At 41.8% G+C, this 20,697-nt stretch overlaps 1 protein-coding gene and 1 non-coding gene across 3 annotated transcripts; both read left to right on the top strand.

Annotated features, from left to right (window-relative positions):
- Positions 1-403: 403 nt before the first annotated feature.
- Positions 404-20,454, top strand: LOC115777259 (asialoglycoprotein receptor 1-like). 2 transcript variants are annotated; one of them, XM_030725101.1, is made up of 12 exons: positions 404-536; positions 833-912; positions 989-1,096; positions 1,686-1,781; positions 2,922-3,014; positions 9,312-9,404; positions 14,217-14,282; positions 15,231-15,293; positions 15,372-15,449; positions 15,538-15,692; positions 19,175-19,284; positions 19,479-20,454. In XM_030725101.1, exons 1-12 carry the CDS (start codon positions 472-474, stop codon positions 19,633-19,635), a joined length of 1,164 nt encoding a protein of 387 aa, XP_030580961.1. In that variant the 5' UTR covers positions 404-471; the 3' UTR covers positions 19,636-20,454. The 2 variants fall into 2 exon arrangements, with proteins under 2 accessions (XP_030580961.1, XP_030580960.1); XM_030725100.1 differs by having other exon boundaries at positions 15,372-15,461.
- trnak-cuu (transfer RNA lysine (anticodon CUU)) lies at positions 8,429-8,501 on the top strand. The gene has a single exon. It is a non-coding gene; the product is annotated as a tRNA-Lys (tRNA).
- Positions 20,455-20,697: the final 243 nt, after the last annotated feature.

Below are 20,697 nucleotides of genomic sequence, written 5' to 3'. Positions count from 1 at the left end.
CAGTTTAACTTGACTCGACTCGGCTCGGTTTGTAGGGTTTTCCATTAGGTGCTAGTACGTGGTACCAGGTGATTTCTTAGTACCCACTCAGCTGGGGTTCCAAGCGATCCAAAACAAAAAGCTTTGATTTGTCTTTGTCTGTACTGTATGTGAATGATCTGTTTATTGTTTCACTTATAAATGTCTGTTTTTGTTGTTTTAAGGAAAGTAAATTTAATTTGAAAAAGTAGCCAACCCCTGATTAGGACACAGAGCTCAGCCTTAGGTTGAGCTCTGTGTTTGAGGTGAGTAATGATGCTTATTTTGAGTTGAAGTTTGGGCTTTGGGTGATTTAGGGAAGTACCAGTTGAGCAAAAATATGTTTCTCACGTGAATTCACAGGAATCAGAATAAAAAGCATGCGCAGCAGAGAGCTGATAATCAGGGTGGGGTGGAGCTGACTGAACACTGGGACAGACAACATAAATATTAATGTTCAGACATAAAACAGAGGGCAGTTTCTTCTTCTTGGCTCATTCTCCAGACACAGAGAAGAGGTGAGGACCATTCAATGTAGACTTAATTTAACATATTTGTTTACTTTAACATATTTGTTTTTGTACAGCAGCTAACTTTATAAAATATTAAAGTCAAACCTTCATAGTATGAATATTAGTATGAGTATAGTATGAATTGTTACAGACCCTCAAAGAGTGGGGCCAAATGTGGTTTATTTTTCCAACATAATTTATTTGTTGATTATTTTATTTTTTCAGACCATATTTTGCTTTTATGATGATTATTAAGACCAAACATGTTGTTCATTCAGCATTACTCTGGTTTTATTGTCCAGTAAACAGAACCAGCAGATGATGATGGCCGACTACTGTTATGTGAAGGACGAGGAGGGTGAAAGTGCCCTCTGCATCAAAGGTATCTGTTTGTGACTGAGTTGGTGAGATCTTTGTTTTAGGAAAACCTTTCTGATTTATTAAATTCTATTTGTCAGAGACTCCACCCACACCCCGCTCACCTGCCTCTAGGTTCAGACGCTGGTTATTTCCTGCTCTGACAGCTGTGATCCTGCTGATTCTGATCATACTGCTGGGAGCAACCTGTAAGTATGCACATGCATTCTTGTTTATGTACAATGTGGGGACTACTGCTTTGGGGCCACCAGACCTGTTTTTCCGGACCTAATATTCCATATTGATGTTTGCATTTTTGTTTATAGAAAACAGGAAAAATAAAAAACAGACTGCACATAAAGCTAAATAAAGTGGAGTCAATAAAAATAAGTTAAAGCCAACTTACACTCAGCTTGTAGGGGTACCTGAAGATAGTTTTTGATGATGTATTAAATCTTATCATAGTGGATACAATGTTAACATTGGTATTGTTTGTGGCTATTATTATTATTATTATTCGTCTATTCAATATTCTAGCAAGAAAGAGTCAGGGTGCAGTTGGTGTTGTAATTATTAGTTTGTCATTTGGCATGTGATGTGCTTGTTTTCCACAACATTATTATGTTACTTTTATTCTGCTTTATTTTATGGTATTATATTAAGCTTCCTTATATTGAGTATATACCAAGTTTTTAAAATATAATAAGATTACTTAAGATATATCATTTAGGGTATATTACGTATAAGGTACTACACATTATTATATTTATCTGAGGGTGCTGCTGTCTCTTTTTTCAGGTATAAAAATGTCAAATCACCTGCAGTCTTTGGAGCAGAGATTATCCAACCAGAGTGACATCCAGTCACTGCAAACCTCAGTGCAGAAGGCTCAAGGTAATACACCTGTGGGAGAGAAAATCAAAAGCCTTGAGAGCTGTGCTTCTCCTGAGGATGATCACAGTGCTAACAAGGCTTAAATATTTTACACTGGTTTATGATTGTTTGTTTAACCATGAACATAATGGAAAATAAGCCAGTAGCTAAATCACTGTAACAGAGTAGCTATAAATTCATAATGAAGGTTTAAAGAATGACTGGTAATTAGGGTTAGCAGCATTATAGTTACAGCAAGATTTAGCTAAGGCTAATTTATACACTTTTCCTTGAAAATTAAAATTACTACTTGTGATGCTACTGGATGCTAATCCTAATGGAGAAAATAAAGTCCTACTACAAGATATTCAGTTTAGACAACAAAGGTTATGTTACTTTATTTGTAATTTGAGTAAATAGAGTAAAAAGTCCCAGTGTTAAGTTTTGATGCACGAACAATCATCCAGATAAGGAAATCACAGAAAGTTGATTTTGTCACTTAAATGAGTGAGACAATGTTTTTTTTCCACTGAAAATGCACATGAACTTTCTGGAATCACAAAATTAAGATTTCACAACTAACAGTCTTTGTTTATGTGTATGGATAAAACACACACACATTCTTTTTTATGGTAAATATGGGGACTACTGTTTCCAGGCAGTTGTGAGGCCCAACGTTTGGTGGCTTCACAGACAACAGTAATTACAAAAGACAGAATTTGATCAAACTTTAAGCTGTCTGTTTATTAAAACAGACAGCTTAAAGCTGACCCCACCATAACCCTGAGTGGGGTAATGGATGGATGAACAAAATTTTATCATTTCAAGTGTCATCACAGTAGCCAAAATGCTACTGCTAAAATACTAACATGCTAAATCCTTTTGTTTCCAGAAACAGCCAAAGAAGTGAAGCAGCTGCAGTTTGCTGTTGAGAGCAAAAGAAAAAGGACACTCACTGTAGGCTTCTGTAGCACGCAATGTAGACGTTCTTGCTCTTACACTTCCGTAGCAACCTATCACAATGATAGCGGAGATCTCTAGCTGTGTGAAATGTGTGAATGTTAGTGGACAAGCCTCCATGTCTGCTGCCCATCAGTGACTGCGGTGCTCCGTCACATTTGAACTGTCTGCTTATTAAAAGTTCAATTTCTATTTGTTTAGACATGTCAAATCAGCTGTTATCTGTGGAGCAGAAAATTTCTATCCTGAGTGACATCATCAAATCGATAGATACCTCACCGCAGCATGCCCAAGGTAACGCACCTATTAGTTAACATCAAAATGAATGAAGCCTGGACAGGTTTTGGTAGATAACTGCAAGCACACTAAAAATGGTTGTACAAATTTTAGTCAAACAGGGCAGTTGTTTAGAGTTAAAAGTAGAGGCAAAGGTTTATACTGTTTCTGTTCTGATAACATTTAATAAAAATTTTTTATTTTTTTTATTTTTTGGGGGGAATCTGTATCCCAACAGCATGGAACCTAGACGTTCTTACTCTTACACTTCCCTAGCAACCTACCACAATGATAACAGCGATCTCTAGCTGCCGGCATAAATGAACTCAACTCAACTCAACTTTATTTATAAAGCACTTGTGGGGCTCGGGGTCCCGTGGTGGCGGTGCTGGCCCCGTCCGGGTGGCCGGCTTCCTCTGTGGGGGCCGGGGTGCGGGGGTCGGGGCCCTGGTGCCCGGGGTTGCCCGTTTCCTGGCTGGGCCCCTCCCTGCGCTGGAGGGGTCTGTGCCCCCTTGGGCGCGCTGCCGTGTGGGGTGGGTTGGCTGTGTCGGGGTGTCTGGCTGGCATTCCGGGATTCTGGGTGCCCTCCCCCATGGGGTGGTGGGGCGCTCAGGTGAGGGAGCAGCAGTTGCCCCACACGGGGCCGGTTGGTTCTGACTCAGGACCACTGTGTGCGTGTGTGTGTATGTGTGAGTATGTATGTGGGGGTGTGTGTCTGTGTGTGTGTGCGCGTGTGTGCGTGCGTGTGTATGTGTGCGTACGTGCGTGTGTGTGTGTGTGCGATATTTGTTGTCCTTTGTATGCATGTGGGGTGTGTGTTGTGTCCTGTTTGCAGTGGGGGCAGTGGGTGCCGGCCTGGAGTACGGTGGCGTCCTGGGGGTGCGGTCACTTCAGGCCCTGGACCTGCCTTCCCTGGGCTGCGGGGGGGTGTAGGGAACTGGGGTGCCTAGTGAGCCAGTAGCTAGCTGGCTCTCTTCCTCCGGGGGGGTAGTCCTCAAGATCAAGATCAAGAATGCCTTTATTAGTCCCACAAATGGGGAAATTGCAGTTAACAGAACATCCATCCAAAACAAAAACATAACACAGACAGGGGGGGACAGATGTCTGAGGTCATGCAACCGTTTCTCAACGGCGCTACCTTTAGCAGAGAGACAGAAAGAGATACATTGGGATAGTTAGGTTCAAAAAAATCATCTCATACTGTGTTCATAAAGAACACCTTACGAGGTTACAAAAAACACCTCAGCAAAAAGCATATTGCACATATAAAGCCGGGATAGCAGTATGGTGGGTAGGGTCAGGGTCAGGAGGGGATGCAGACGGAGACGAGAGGGTGGGGGCATTGTGGAGCCCAGATGCCAGCTCCCAGGCAAACAGTTTGCTGATAGTGATGGAAGTTCATCAGCAGCCTTGGTACACCAGATCCAGCTTCACAAATCACAGAGAGGGCTGAGGGGGATAGCGGCCTTCACACATAGTTCTGGAGAGATATGATTGCCAGCCAAGGCCGGCTAGGGAGCCGAATTCTGATAATGCAGGTGTTGTTTTGGAACAGGCTGCTTGTTTTTTCAACAGCCTTCAGTCTCACTGGGAAACCATTCAATAAATCCAATAATCCAAATTCATTAGTTACCGTCCTCACTGAGCAGAACCGTACCTTATCTCCAGATCGAACCCCTCTCACCTGCTACTCCCCAAGTCTACGGCTCAGGTTCATCAGGCTTTGAGTCTGAGTCTGTACCATTCTGGTCAGCCCATCCACCTGGGTCGGCAGCCTCTGCAGATGTCGAACTGCCGTCCAGGTTTTCTTGATTTCACGGTAAATCAGGTATCCTCCAAGCCCAAACAGAAAAGATACCGCTACCAGATAGCCAAATATGTAAGCGTCTTCCACGTCTTCCACCTCGAGGGCCGAGAAGCACACAGGTCTCCACGAGCTCCAAGAGTCGATGACGTATCCAACCGGGTCTGTTCCACTCGGACACGCAGGCTCCCCTTTCCCAGATCTCATAGTGGAAAAAATTCGATCCATGGTCTTGAAGGCCCAGTTTGCCAAATCCATATTGCTCTCAATCTTATTCTTATTCGAACAGTGTGCAAGAGACGCTCTCACAGCAAGCAGCAAGCAGGAAAGATAGGGAGGGCAGGGAGAGAGATAGAATGCGACCGTCCCCGTCAGAGGCTGGAGCAAGACCTCTGCCTCCCGGTCATATTTATCCTGGCCCCTCCCCTCCTCCCACTCAGTTTAACATCACATCCTTCCCTATCTGCCTCTGGATCGCGGGGGGCATGGTTGCAGTTTTTCGCCCTCATTATCGAATACATTGCATGACAAAGGCGCATACACACACATTACCACAAACAATAAACTTGTGTGTGTGTGTGTGTGTGTGTGTGTATATGTAGGTGCATATGGGTGTGTGTATGGATGTGTGTGTGTGTGTGTGTGTGTGTGAGTATATCAACCCCTTTTATTTTTTTATTTTTTTTATTTTTTTTCTATCTCCTTTCTTCCTTTTCTCCCCCCCCTTTTCTCCCCCCCACCTCTTGTTCTTGCCCCTTCCTTGTTGCCTGTCAGACTTGGCATGAATAACTAAACAAAAAGATAAATAAATAAAAATAAAATTGCAAACATTAACAAGAAGAGCCTATAGAAAACATATAGAGCTGTTCTTGTCAAAGCAAATATGTTTGGTACATCAGTGCATTCGGATCATCATTCCGATTGTGAAAGATGCCAGACATGACAGGCTAAAAAAAAAAAAAAAAAAAAAAAAAAAAAAAAAATTTATAAAGCACTTTAAAATCAATGCCATTGGCCAAAGTGCTGTACACAAGTAAGAGCAAACAGATTTAAAATACATATATAAAAAAGTAAAACCACAATTAAAACAATAAACAATAAGGACCAACATCTCTGGCTGAGTTAAAAGCCAAAGAGAAGAAATGTGTTTTAATAGAGCATTCAAAAGCAGAGAGTGAGTCAGCCTGCCTGATGTGCAGAGGGAGATCATTCCACAGTTTTGGGGCAGCGACTGAAAAAGCACGGTCACCTCTTATCTTCCTCTTTGTCTTTGGGATTACCAACAGGGACAGATCAGCTCACCTGAGTGAGTGTGAAGGGGTGTATGTCAGACAGATATGGTGGGGCAAGGCCATGAAGACATTTAAAAACAAATAAAAGAATTTCAAAATCGGTCCTAAAATGAACTGGGAGCCAGTGAAGTGAGGCTAAAATCGGTGTAATGTGTTCACATTTTTTAACACCAACTAAAAGTCAAGCAGCAGCATTTTGCACCATCTGTAGTCAGGTGAGTAGTGTCTGGTTCAGCCGAACATAAAGTGCATTGCAATAGTGTAAGCAAGTAGTGATAAAAGCTTGGATTCAAATCTCAAATTGGTGTCGTGAAAGAAATCGCTTCACCTTGGCCAGTTGTCTTAATTGATAAAAGCTGGATTTGACTACTGACTTAATTTGAGCATCAAGTTTAAGGTCACTGTCCAGTTTTACACCCAGGTTTGTTGCGGTCACTGTCAGATGTTGACTCATAGGACCCAGATCAACATTAATTTTGGAGGTGTCACTAGGCCCAAACAACATGACCTCAGTCTTTTTTTCATTCAGGTGCAGAAAATTTGTGGACAGCCATGCCTTAATATCTCCAATGCACTCTAAAAGGTGGTTTGCAGAATATGCATTTTGCTGCTTCAGTGACATATAAATTTGACAATCATCAGCATAAAAAGTGGAATGCAATGTCATGTCTCCTAAAAATTAATCCCATTGGAAGTAGCTAAAGAGAGAAAAGAAGAGGGTCAAGTACAGAGCCTTGAGGCACCCCACATGTAAGGGACGCTGCACAGGATTCAGCAGCTCCAATATGGACACAAAAGCTTCTCTCTGAAAGGCAGGACCTGAACCAATCTAAAACAGCACTCTTAATGCCCACCCAGTTTTCCAGATGAGACAGGAGGAACTGATGGTCCACTGTGTCAAAGGCCGCTGTTAGATCCAACAGGACCAAAGCAACACAGTGACCAGAATCAGTGGATAAAAGAATGTCAGTAAAAACCAACAACAGTGCTGACTCAGTACTGTGACGGGATTTAAAACCAGACTGGAACACCTCCAGGGTGTCATGATTATTTAAAAATGAGCTCAGCTGGCAGTAGACAACTTTCTCTTAAATTTTATAAAGAAAAGGAAGTTTGGATATCAGCCTAAACTTGAAAAGTTTAGAGGAGTCTAAACCAGGTTTTTTAAGCAGTGGGGACACTACTGTCTTCTTAAAGTTGGCAGGCACTGTACCATTAGCTAAGCTCACATTAATAATATTAAGTACATATGGTGCTAAGGTGGGAAGGACCTCTTTAAAAAGACGAGGTGGAATGGGGTCATTTGGAGAACCAGCAGTCCTTATATGACCAATGATATCTCTCAGAGACGACAGAGTGACAGGCTCAAACTGGTCAAAAACAGCCGGGCATGTCACAGAGATAAAGGGGTCATAAGAAGGAGAACTAACTAAACTAACCTGTCCTCCTTCCACTTTCACTCAGCTCTCCTGCAATTGTGCCTGGCAGTGTGCGTAACATCATTCATCCAAGGCTCAGATCGAGGTTTGGAAAATCTAGTTTTCAGCGGAGCCACGGTATCTAAGACAGTCTGGCAGGTCGAGTTGAATCGAGAGGTAAATGCCTCAACATCTGAATTAAAGCCGAGAGACTCAGAAGGGCTGATCACAGCTTTAAAGGCTGCGGAGAACTGAGCGGCAGTGGAGGAAATAAAAACACAACAGCACTGTGTAGCAGTGCGAGATTTCACCATATGACAAAATAAAGGCATGTCAAAAACAACGGGCATATTGTCAGAAAAGGCAGCATCACAAACCTCTAAGTTAGAGACAGTAAAACCATATGTTAAAACAAGGTCGAGAGTGTGCCCACCTTATTCTGTTGTACCTGACACAGACTGTACAAAATTAAAAGAGTCAATAAGATGTAGGAAATCATTGGCCAATGGCTTCAAGGGACAGCATACATGAATATTAAAATCACCAACTATTAAAATCCGATCATAGTTTGGCATTATTTCTGCCAAGAAGTCAGCAAAGTCACCAATGAAATCTTTGTTACACTTGGGTAGTCTGTATACAACAGCGCACAACACTGGGGAGGCAGAGCAAAGTTCATTTCGAGGCTGGAATAAGATGTCGTCAGATTGACCTGTTTACACTTATATCATTCTTTGTAAACAGTCGCTGTGCCTCCACCGCATCCTGACGTCCTCGGAGAATTAAAATAAGTGCCGTCAGGTAGCAAAAGTTCACAGAAAGCACTGGACTCACCAACAGTCATCCATGTCTCAGTAACACAGAGAAAGTCCAGTCTGTGGGAAGTAAAGAAATCTCTCAAGATAAAGGTTAGCCCACGCCCGGCTAGCTCAGGCGGCAGAGCATGAGACTCTTAATCTCAGGGTCGTGGGTTCGAGCCCCACGTTGGGCGATAGAGCTTTAATACATTTCACTGTGCATTGTACTGTGTATAACTGTGCATGTGACAAATAAACACTATCTTATCTTGTTGGCTAGCAATCTAGCATTTACCAGCGCCATCGTGACAGGAGCCGGAGCATTAGCCGACTGTCGGGCCTGAGCGAGAGGCCGCAGATTGTGTAGGTTCACCCCATGGCCTCAGAGGTAGGGAAAGGAGAGACCTGTCGGTTGCTCCTCATCTGAGCCGACCACAGGAACCAGAGAGGAGGCAATCAGATCCAGGAAGCACCATGAAATAAAACGAAGAGAAGCGGACCCAGTATCTCCAGAGAAAGTGACAGGAGAGCACGCCAAACTGGTTTTAAGTTTGATCAACCTGCCGCTGCATTTCCCACGATGTCTGTGCCTTCTGTGTGCAGACAGAACCGGAAAATGGCAGAGGTAAGCCGGTATACCCAAAGGAGGTGGAAGGTAGAAGGTCCTCTGCCCATCTTGACTGAAATGTTCCCAACATACGCATGACTGATATATATTTAGGAGTGTTTGGCAATTATAAACCAGTAGAGCGCTGACGTTCAGTGTAATAAGCAACCAAAACAGCAGGAAAACGACCACAGTTCGTAGAGACAGAAGGCATTCCACAGACACTGGCGTCATCTTGAAAACCTGACTTGACACAAGTCTTCATCAGACAAAAGTTTTCTGTGAAATGTGTGAATGCTAGTGGACACCTCTCCATGTCTGCTGCTCATCAGTGACCGTGGCGCTCCATCACATTTGAACTCTCGTTTATTAAAAGTTTTAATTTCTGTTTGTTCAGACATGTCAAATCATCTGTTATCTGTGGAGCAGAGCGTTTCCAACCTGAGTGACATCATCAGATCACTAGATCCCTCACTGCAGCACACCCAAGGTAACACACCTATTAGTTACCATCAAAAAGTGAATGAAACAAGGACAGGTTTTGGTAGATAACTGCAAGCACACTAAAAAAAGTTTGTACAAATTTTAGTCAAACACAGCAGCTGTTTAGAGCTAAAAGTAGAGACAGGTTTATATTGTTTCTGTTCTGGTAACATTTAATCAAAGGGGAGGAGTTCTGTATCTATTTTATTGCTTTTAATTTTCAAAGATGAATAGAATAGAATAGAATAGAATAGAATGGAATAGAATAGAATGCCTAATTTGTCATTATACAGAATGTACAATGGGATTAGAAGGGATAGGAGATGCCAATCTTTCCGGATGCTTTGCTGGTTTTACAGGTATTATAAGTTTTTATCTATCAACAAATTATTGTATAACTGTTCGTAATACTGGGCAGCACGGTGGTGCAGTGGTTAGCACTGCTGCCTCACAGTTAAAATACCATCTGGAAGGCCTGGGTTCGATTCAACCTTGGCCCAGGCCTCTCCCTCTCTCTGTGTGGAGTTTGCATGTTCTCCCTGTGCTTGCGTGGGTTTCCTCTGGGTACTCCGGTTTCCTCCCACATTCCAAAGACATGCACTTACTGGGGTTAGGTTAATTGGCTAATCTAAATTGCCCATAGGTGTGACTGAGTGCGTGAATGTTAGTGTGAAAGGTTGTCTGTCACTCCGTGTTGGCCCTGCAACAGGCTGGCGACCTGTTCAGGGTGTACCCTGCCTGTCGCCCTATGACAGCTGGGATAGTCAAATGTCTTCCAGGGGCCAGAGCAGGCAACATTCATGGAAATTTGAAACTGCTGGCTAAGGCTAATCGTAGATTTGGTAAGATCGTTATTCACGTTGGCAGTAATGACACCCGGTTACGCCAATCGGAGGTCACTAAAATTAATATTGACTCGGTGTGTAACTTTGCAAAAACGATGTCGGACTCTGTAGTTTTCTCTGGGCCCCTCCCCAATCAGACCAGGAGCGACATGTTTAGCCGCATGTTCTCCTTGAATCGCTGGCTGTCTGAGTGGTGTCCAAAAAACGACGTGGGCTTCATAGATAATTGGCAAAGTTTCTGGGGAAAACCTGGTCTTGTTAGGAGAGACGGCATCCATCCCACTTTGGATGGAGCAGCTCTCATTTCTAGAAATCTGGCCAAATTTATTAACCCTCCTAAAAACTGACTACCCAGGGTTGAGACCAGGAAGCAGAGTTGCAGTCTTACACGCCTCTCTGCCGCTTCTCCCCTCCTGCCATGCCCCCAAAACCCCATCCCCATAGAGTCGGTGCCTGCTCCCAGACCACCAAAAACCAAAGCTAAAATCAGCAAAAAACTATTAAGCATAAAAATTCAAAAACAATAAATAATACAGCTTCATCAACTGCACCAAAGAATAAAACAATTAAATGTGGATTGTTAAACATTAGGTCTCTCTCTTCCAAGTCCCTATTAGTAAATGATTTAATAATTGATCAATGTATTGATTTATTCTGCCTTACAGAAACCTGGTTACAGCAGGATGAATATGTTAGTTTAAATGAATCAACACCCCCGAGTCACAGTAACTGTCAGAATGCTCGAAGCACAGGTCGAGGAGGAGGATTAGCTGCAATCTTCAAATCCAGCTTATTAATTAATCAAAGACCCAGACAAAGTTTTCATTCTTTTGAAAGCCTGACTCTTAGTCTTGTCCATCCTAATTGGGAAAATCAAAAACCTGTTTTATTTGTTATTATCTATCGTCCACCTGGTCCTTACTCAGAGTTTCTGTCTGATTTCTCAGACTTTTTATCTGATTTAGTGCTCAGTTCAGATAAAATAATTATAGTGGGTGATTTTAACATCCATGTAGATGCTGAGAATGACAGCCTCAACACTGCATTTAATCTATTGTTAGATTCAATTGGCTTCTCTGAAAATGTAAAGGAGCCCACCCACCACTTTAATCATACTCTGGATCTTGTCCTAACATATGGCATAGAAACTGAAGACTTAACAGTATTCCCTGAAAGCCCCCTCCTGTCTGATCATTTCTTAGTAACATTTACATTTACTTTAATGGATTACACAGCAGTGGGGAATAAGTTTTATTACAGTAGAAGTCTTTCTGAAAGTGCTGTAACTAAGTTTAAGGATCTAATTCCTTCATTGTTATGCTCTTCAGTGCCAACACAGTGCAGTGCAGCTACCTAAACTCTGCTCCCAGTGAGGTCGATTATCTCGTCAATAGTTTTACATCCTCACTGCGTATAACTTTGGATACTGTGGCTCCTCTGAAAAGGAAAGCTTCAAATCAGAAGTGCCTGACTCCGTGGTATAATTCACAAACGCACAGCTTAAAGCAGATAACCCGAAAGCTGGAGAGGGAATGGCGTCTCACTAAATTAGAAGATGCTCATTTAGCCTGGAAAAAGAGTTTGTTGCTCTATAAAAAAGCCCTACGTAAAGCTAGGAGATCTTACTATTCATCATTAATTGAAGAAAATAAGAACAACCCCAGGTTTCTTTTCAGCACTGTAGCCAGGCTGACAAAGAGTCAGAGCTCTGTAGAGCCGAGTATTCCTTTCACGTTAACTAGTAGTGACTTCATGGATTTCTTTACAAATAAAATTTTAGACATTAGAGAAAAAATTATTCATAACCATCTCAAAGATTATTCTTCATGTTCGGCTGCTTTCAGCACTGCTGGTATTTGTTTAGACTCTTTTGCTCCCGTTGATCTTTCAGAGTTAACTTCAATAGTTACTTCCTCCAAACCAGCAACATGTTTGTTAGATCCCATTCCTACTAGACTGTTCAAAGAAGTCTTTCCAATTATTGATGCTTCAATCTTAAAAATGATCAATCAGTCTTTATTAGTTGGCTATGTACCACAGACCTTCAAGGTGGCTGTAATTAAACCTCTACTTAAAAAGCCATCACTTGACCCAGCTGTCTTAGCTAATTATAGGCCAATCTCCAACCTTCCTTTTCTCTCAAAGATTCTTGAAAGAGTAGTTGTAAAACAGCTAACTGATCATCTGCAGAGGAACGGTTTATTTGAAGAGTTTCAGTCAGGTTTCAGAATTCATCACAGTACAGAAACAGCATTAGTGAAGGTTACCAATGATCTTTTTAGAGCCTCTGACAGTGGACTCATCTCTGTTCTTGTCCTGTTGGACCTCAGTGCAGCTTTTGATACTGTTGACCATAACATTTTATTACAGAGATTAGAGCTTGCTATAGGTATTAAAGGTACTGCACTGCAGTGGTTTGAATCATATTTATCTCATAGACTCCAATTTATTCATGTAAATGGGGAGTCTTCTTCACACACTAAGGTTAATTATGGAGTTCCACAGGGTTCTGTGCTAGGACCAATTTTATTTACATTATACATGCTTCCCTTAGGCAGTATTATTAGAAAGCACTGCATCAATTTTCATTGTTATGCAGATGATACTCAGCTTTACCTATCAATGAAGCCAGATGACACACATCAATTAGTTAAACTGCAGGAATGTCTTAAAGACATTAAGGCCTGGATGACCTCTAATTTCCTGCTTCTAAATTCAGATAAAACTGAAATTCTTGTTCTCGGCCCCACAAATCTTAGAAACATGGTGTCTAACCAGATACTTACTCTGGATGGCATTACTTTGGCCTCCAGTAACACTGTGAGAAATCTTGGAGTCATTTTTGACCAGGATATGTCCTTCAATGCACATATTAAACAAATATGTAGGACCGCTTTTTTGCATTTGCGCAATATTTCTAAAATTAGAAACATCCTTTCTCAGAGTGATGCTGAAAAGCTCATTCATGCATTTATTACTTCTAGGCTGGATTATTGTAATTCATTATTATCAGGCTGTCCTAAAAGCTCCCTGAAAAGCCTTCAGCTGATCCAAAATGCTGCAGCTAGAGTACTGACAGGGACTAGAAAGAGAGAGCATATTTCTCCCATATTGGCTTCTCTTCATTGGCTCCCTGTTAAATCTAGAATAGAATTTAAAATTCTTCTCCTCACATACAAGGTCTTGAATAATCAGGCACCATCTTATCTCAAAGACCTCATAGTACCATATCACCCCAATAGAGCACTTCTCTCTCAGACTGCTGGCTTACTTGTGGTTCCTAGGATACTTAAGAGTAGAATGGGAGGCAGAGCCTTCAGCTTTCAGGCGCCTCTTCTGTGGAACCAGCTTCCAGCTTGGATTCGGGAGACAGACACCCTCTCTATTTTTAAGATTAGGCTTAAAACTTTCCTTTATGATCAAGCTTATAGTTAGGGCTGGATCAGGTGACCCTGAACCATCCCTTAGTTATGCTGTTATAGGCCTAGTCTGCTGGGGGGGTTCACATAATGCACTGTTTCTCATTCACCTTATTTACTTTGTTTATACTCCACTCTGCATTTAATCATTAATTGATATTAATCTCTGGCTCTCTTCCACAGCATGTCTTTCTCTCCCCTCAGCCCAACCGGTCGCGGCAGATGACTGCCCCTCCCTGAGCCTGGTTCTGATGGAGGTTTCTTCCTGTTAAAGGGAGTTTTTCCTTCCCACTGTCGCCAAGTGCTTGCTCATAGGGGGTCGTTTTGACTGTTGGGTTTTCTCTGTATTATTGTAGGGTCTTTACCCACAATACAAAGCGCCTTGAGGCGACAGTTTGTTGTGATTTGGCGCTATATAAATAAAATTGAATTGAATTGAATTGAATTGAATAGGCTCCAGCCCCCCCGCGACCCTTAACAGGATGTGCGGAAGCGAATGGATGGATGTTCATAATACTGCTAAAATACTAACATGCTAAATCCTTTGGTTTCCAGAAACAGCCAAAGAAGTGAAGCAACTGCTGTTTGCTGTTGAGAGCAACAAGAACCAGCTGACCTCAGGTCTGTCTGCCTCCCTGTAGTTTCCAATGCTGGTGATAATTCATACCTCATCATAGGGCTGGGCGATATCGACCAAGAGTAATATCTCCATATTTTTTAGCTGAATGGCAATGTACGATATATATCTCGATATATTTTCTTCCCAAAGGTATAAACAGAAAGGCCCTTCAGAGTCAAAGCTACATGTCCTAAATGTCACACAGACATTTTTATTGACATTCAGCTGTAGATGTACATGGAAATTACTCAAAAATAAACTACTGGCATATTTAAATAATAATGCTCCTCAAATAAATTATTGCTGTGCTATTAAAATGTAAATAGAAAAGATCCAGAATAAAAATAGCCAAAGGTTGACTTATTCTTTACAAAGCTGTACATCTAGTTAGAGGCTCGAAAAAGACCCACTTCCTCTATTAAGGTCACGTGACTTACAGTACAGACCAACTTCTATTGCGTATGGTGGCACTCTCTTACCTGCAGACAGGGACTCTTGGGGGTCCGGGCGATGCCAAAGCGTACGACCGGATGCAGTACGAAGGCTGTATGTACACAAAACATGGTGACAGCGGAGGATTTCAGGTTTCCAGAACTCTCCGACCTCACTGGGAAAACTTGCTAAATTTATCACTAATCGCTTTGGGGGGAAAAAGTTGCCAGCGGGGTTTGAAAAACCACTAAATCTAGCAACAAAGTCACTAAGTTGGCAACACTGCCATGCAGTCACTTCCTGCATGATTAACGGGTGAAGCTGTGCAGAGGCAAACTGGGAGAAGAGAAAGGTGAACTGGTGGAGCTACAAGTATGATTTTAATGTGACCTACACTATATCAATATAAATGATATTGTCTCATTTGATACCATGTATGAAAATATATCAATATTTTTAAAAAATTGATATATTGCCCAGCCCTACCTCATCATACCAACTGGTGTTTGTGTGTTCAGTGTCGGAGGTGCTGAAGCAGCTGAAGTCTGCTGTTGAGAGCAACAAGAACCAGCTGACCTCAGGTCTGTCTGCCTCCCTGTAGTTTCCAATGCTGGTGATAATTCATACCTCATCATACCAACTGGTGTTTGTGTGTTCAGTGTCGGAGGTGCTGAAGCAGCTGGAGGTCATAGACTCTCTCAGCAGGAGTATCACTGCCATCAAATGTTCCCTCAAAAGTATCAACAACAGTATGTTCATTCACATTTTACCATACAGGGAACATACACATCTACAGGTCCACATTCACACCTCTGTATCCATCAGGTTCATCTACAGAAGGCTGCTGTCCTCCAGATTGGACTGCTTTTGAATCCAGCTGTTACTACTTCAGCCGTGGGTCTCTCTCCTGGAACGACTCCAGAGACCGGTGTGAAACACGGCAAGCTCACCTGGTCATTCTGCGTGCTGACAAGGAGTGGGTAAGACAGGTCTTACCTTATCTTAGGCTGAGGTTCCTGGGTTGAAGGTCACTGGACTTCTTTTTAGGTTGTTGAAGATGTTTCACCTCTCATCAGAAGTTTCTTCAGCTGGAAAAAGATGAGTTGACCACCTCACTAGAGGCTAGAGGGACTCCCCATCATTGTTTAGAGGTGAAGAGGTCAAACATCTTCAACAGCCTAAAGAGACGTCCAGGTGATCCACTCTGAGATGAAAGGCTGAACAGAAACTGTCACTGAATGAGATTTCATTTATTTTGTGATACTTCTGTAAGATGATGGCACCAACACAGTAACAGGTAACTTGAACCCAGCAGAGCTGCACAGTCATGATCACATTATAAGTTTTAACAAAATGCATCATGAAGCAAAAGAGATTAAATTGCTTGTTTCTCAGAGAATGTCAAAAAAGAGCAGCTGCACAATCGACAGATACATTTTAACCATTACAGCTGCTATTAAATTCAATTCAATTCAATTTTATTTATATAGCACCAAATCACAACAAACTGTCGCCTCAAGGCGCTTTGTATTGTGGGTAAAGACCCTACAATAATACAGAGAAAACCCAACAGTCAAAACGACCCCCTATGAGCAGCACTTGTTGACAGTGGGAAGGAAAAACTCCCTTTAACAGGAAGAAACCTCCAGCAGAACCAGGCTCAGGGAGGGGGGGGTCATCTGCCGTGACCGGTTGGGCTGAGGGGAGAGAAAGACATGCTGTGGAAGAGAGCCAGAGATTAATATCAATTAATGATTAAATGCAGAGTGGAGTATAAACAAAGTAAATAAGGTGAATGAGAAGAAACAGTGCATTATGTGAACCCCCCAGCAGACTAGGCCTATAGCAGCATAACTAAGGGATGGTTCAGGGTCACCTGATCCAGCCCTAACTATAAGCTTTATCATAAAGGAAAGTTTTAAGCCTAATCTTAAAAATAGAGAGGGTGTCTGTCTCCCGAATCCAAGCTGGGAGCTGGTTCCACAGAAGAGGCGCCTGAAAGCTGAAGGCTCTGCCTCCCATTCTACTCTTAAGTATCCTAGGAACCACAAGTAAGCCAGCAGTCTGAGAGTGAAGTGCTCTATTGGGGTGATATGGTACTATGAGGTCTTTGAGATAAGATGGTGCCTGATTATTCAAGACCTTGTATGTGAGGAGAAGGATTTTAAATTCTATTCTAGATTTAACAGGGAGCCAATGAAGAGAAGCCAATATGGGAGAAATCTGCTCTCTCTTTCTAGTCCCTGTCAGTACTGTAGCTGCAGCATTTTGGATCAGCTGAAGGCTTTTCAGGGAGCTTTGAGGACAGCCTGATAATAATGAATTACAATAGTCCAGCCTAGAAGTAATAAATGCATGAATTAGCATTTATAGCATCACTCTGAGACAGGATGTTTCTAATTTTAGAAATATTGCGCAAATGCAAAAAAGCGGTCCTGCATATTTGTTTAATATGTTCATTGAAGGACATATCCTGGTCAAAAATGACTCCAAGATTTCTCACAGTGTTACTGGAGGCCAAAGTAATGCCATCCAGAGTAAGTATCTGGTTAGACACCATGTTTCTAAGATTTGTGGGGCCGAGAACAAGAATTTCAGTTTTATATGAATTTAGAAGCAGGAAATTAGAGGTCATCCAGGCCTTAATATCTTTAAGACATTCCTGCAGTTTAACTAATTGATGTGTGTCATCTGGCTTCATTGATAGGTAAAGCTGAGTATCATCTGCATAACAATGTAAATTGTTGCAATGCTTTCTAATAATACTGCCTAAGGGAAGCATGTATAATGTAAATAAAATTGGTCCTAGCACAGAACCCTGTGGAACTCCATAATTAACCTTAGTGTGTGAAGAAGACTCCCCATTTACATGAATAAATTGGAGTCTATGAGATAAATATGATTCAAACCACTGCAGTGCAGTACCTTTAATACCTATAGCAAGCTCTAATCTCTGTAATAAAATGTTATGGTCAACAGTATCAAAAGCTGCACTGAGGTCCAACAGGACAAGAACAGAGATGAGTCCACTGTCAGAGGCTCTAAGAAGATCATTTGTAACCTTCACTAATGCTGTTTCTGTACTGTGATGAATTCTGAAACCTGACTGAAACTCTTCAAATAAACCGTTCCTCTGCAGATGATCAGTTAGCTGTTTTACAACTACTCTTTCAAGAATCTTTGAGAGAAAAGGAAGGTTGGAGATTGGCCTATAATTAGCTAAGACAGCTGGGTCAGTGATGGCTTTTTAAGTAGAGGTTTAATTACAGCCACCTTGAAGGTCTGTGGTACATAGCCAACTAATAAAGACTGATTGATCATTTTTAAGATTGAAGCATCAATAATTGGAAAGACTTCTTTGAACAGTCTAGTAGGAATGGGATCTAACAAACATGTTGCTGGTTTGGAGGAAGTAACTATTGAAGTTAACTCTGAAAGATCAATGGGAGCAAAAGAGTCTAAACAAATACCAGCAGTGCTGAAAGCAGCCGAACATGAAGAATAATCTTTGAGATGGTTATGAATAATTTTTTCTCTAATGTCTAAAATTTTATTTGTAAAGAAATCCATGAAGTCACTACTAGTTAAAGTGAAAGGAATACTCGGCTCTACAGAGCTCTGACTCTTTGTCAGCCTGGCTACAGTGCTGAAAACAAACCTGGGGTTGTTCTTATTTTCTTCAATTAATGATGAATAGTAAGATGTCCTAGGTTTACGGAGGGCTTTTTTATAGAGCAACAAACTCTTTTTCCAGGCTAAATGAGCATCTTCTAATTTAGTGAGACGCCATTCCCTCTCCAGCTTTCGGGTTATCTGCTTTAAGCTGTGCGTTTGTGAATTATACCACGGAGTCAGGCACTTCTGATTTGAAGCTTTCCTTTTCAGAGGAGCCACAGTATCCAAAGTTATACGCAGTGAGGATGTAAAACTATTGACGAGATAATCGACCTCACTGGGAGCAGAGTTTAGGTAGCTGCTCTGTACTGTGTTGGCACTGAAGAGCATAACAATGAAGGAATTAGATCCTTAAACTTAGTTACAGCACTTTCAGAAAGACTATAAACATAAGATAAACTATTTGAACTGAGAACCTACATATAAGAATACTTTATCATTAGAGACATTTATAACAAACCAAACTGCTTGAAAATATGGTTGGAGCTGAGAGGACAAATGACACCCTGTAGAAGAGCCTGAGATTAATAATAACTAATGATTAAATACAGAGTGGAGTAAAAAGAGGTGAATAAAAAGAAACAGTGCATTATGGGAACCCCCCCAGCAGTCTAGGCCTATGGCAGCATAACTAAGGGAGGGTTCAGGGTCACCAGTACACCCTTTACTTTACATACTTTCATGCTGCCCGCAGATGAAACCCTCTGACCAAGCTATCAAATATCCTAAGTGCTTCTCATCACCATCATCAAGCATCAGTGATGCATGTGTGACTCTGTCTGCCCAGGACTTTGTGACCAATCGAACCATCCCTGAGTATTTTTGGATCGGTTTGTCTGACTGGAGAACTGGAAGCTGGGAGTGGGTGGACCAGACACCATACACTGTGGAGTCCAGGTCAGTTCCTGTCCACTCTGTATCTCATATTACTGAAACCTATCCAAGCTGGTTTTATACTCAAAGCCTTAGTGTGTCCAGAAAAGATGAGAAGAATGAAGTCAGGAAACATCTTTGTGTGTGTGTGTGTGTGTGTGTGTGTGTGTGTGTGTGTGTGTGTGTGTGTGTGTGTGTGTGTGTGTGTGTGTTTCCAGGCGGTGGCGCCCAGGGCAGCCTGATAACTGGGCTGGTCATGGTCTAGGCCCTGGCACTGAAGACTGCGCTCACCTTCATGATGATGGAAGCCTGAATGACCAGCACTGCTCCATTAAGCTGCACTTCATCTGTCAGAAACACAGCATGAATATTTGAACACACCTGCTCTCCTGGCTCCGCCCACTAGCTGCTCTCTAAAACATCCCAATTAAAGTAAAAGATCAGTAAAAGAAAAGAAATCACTGAGAAGTTCTAATATAATGTAGAGCTCTCCTTCTGTGGACTTCTTGTTCCATTGGGGGGCGCTGTTGAGCTTCTCCAGAAGGAATAAATAAAGTTAGATTAGTATGGATTCTGTGGGTTCACAGCTTCTATTGTCCTGGAGTGAAACACCTTTGTGAGCATTATGGAGTCCACAGCAGCAGCTTCAGTTTGTTCTTAAACTAACCCTGTGTGTGATTTAGAACATCACCATGTTTTGGTTCTTTTTATGAATGAATTACAGTCAAAGTGTGAAAGGAGGTGGAGGAGAGTCTGTACTCATAACTGTATCCATAAACCTTTTGTTTATGTGTCTGGTGTGGAAATATGATTTCCCTGTGGCTAAAATGTATCCACTGTGCTCATCTGGTGTGAAAGTCATCCAGCCTTTCAGGTTAAGGCTATATATGCACTCAGTAGGAATCCACCAATCAGAGCACATAGACAGACACTGACCAAACAATCAGCCAACAGAGAATGAGACTCTGTTTTTGATTTGTTTCCCTCTTTTATGCCCCGCCCTCACTGTCTTCACCTTTGTAGGCTTTTACCTGTGCCCGTCTCTTTGCTACATAGACCTTATATATGGTCCTGCCTTCTTAGTAACTTGTAGTTTGCCAACCTGTTTTTTCCTGTTTGGATTCTTGAGTGTAGTTTTTATGTAGCATTATCTTTGCTTTTTGTTTACGTTTCCTTGTTAGTAATAAAGTTGCTTTTGCATCCAGAGTTTTCAGTGTATTTGGGTCATCTCTCCTGCAACATCCTGACAAGTTCATAAATCCTTTCATGAAAAACTAAACTAGCCTGCTGCTAGATTCTCTAAATTAGAGGTTATTACAGTAAGCTCATTTCTCACTGTTGCAACCACCTAGCAATGGGCTACAATGAGCCAGTTTGGCATTTATGCAAGACCTTAGAAAAACTTCCCATCATCTGAATTTCAGAGCCAACAACACA

The sequence above is a fragment of the Archocentrus centrarchus genome, unplaced genomic scaffold (genome assembly GCF_007364275.1).
Source record: "Archocentrus centrarchus isolate MPI-CPG fArcCen1 unplaced genomic scaffold, fArcCen1 scaffold_45_ctg1, whole genome shotgun sequence".
NCBI classification, from domain to species: domain Eukaryota; kingdom Metazoa; phylum Chordata; class Actinopteri; order Cichliformes; family Cichlidae; genus Archocentrus; species Archocentrus centrarchus.
The sequence above is the reverse complement of the archived record's forward strand: the minus strand, read 5'-3'. Positions and strand labels throughout refer to the sequence as shown.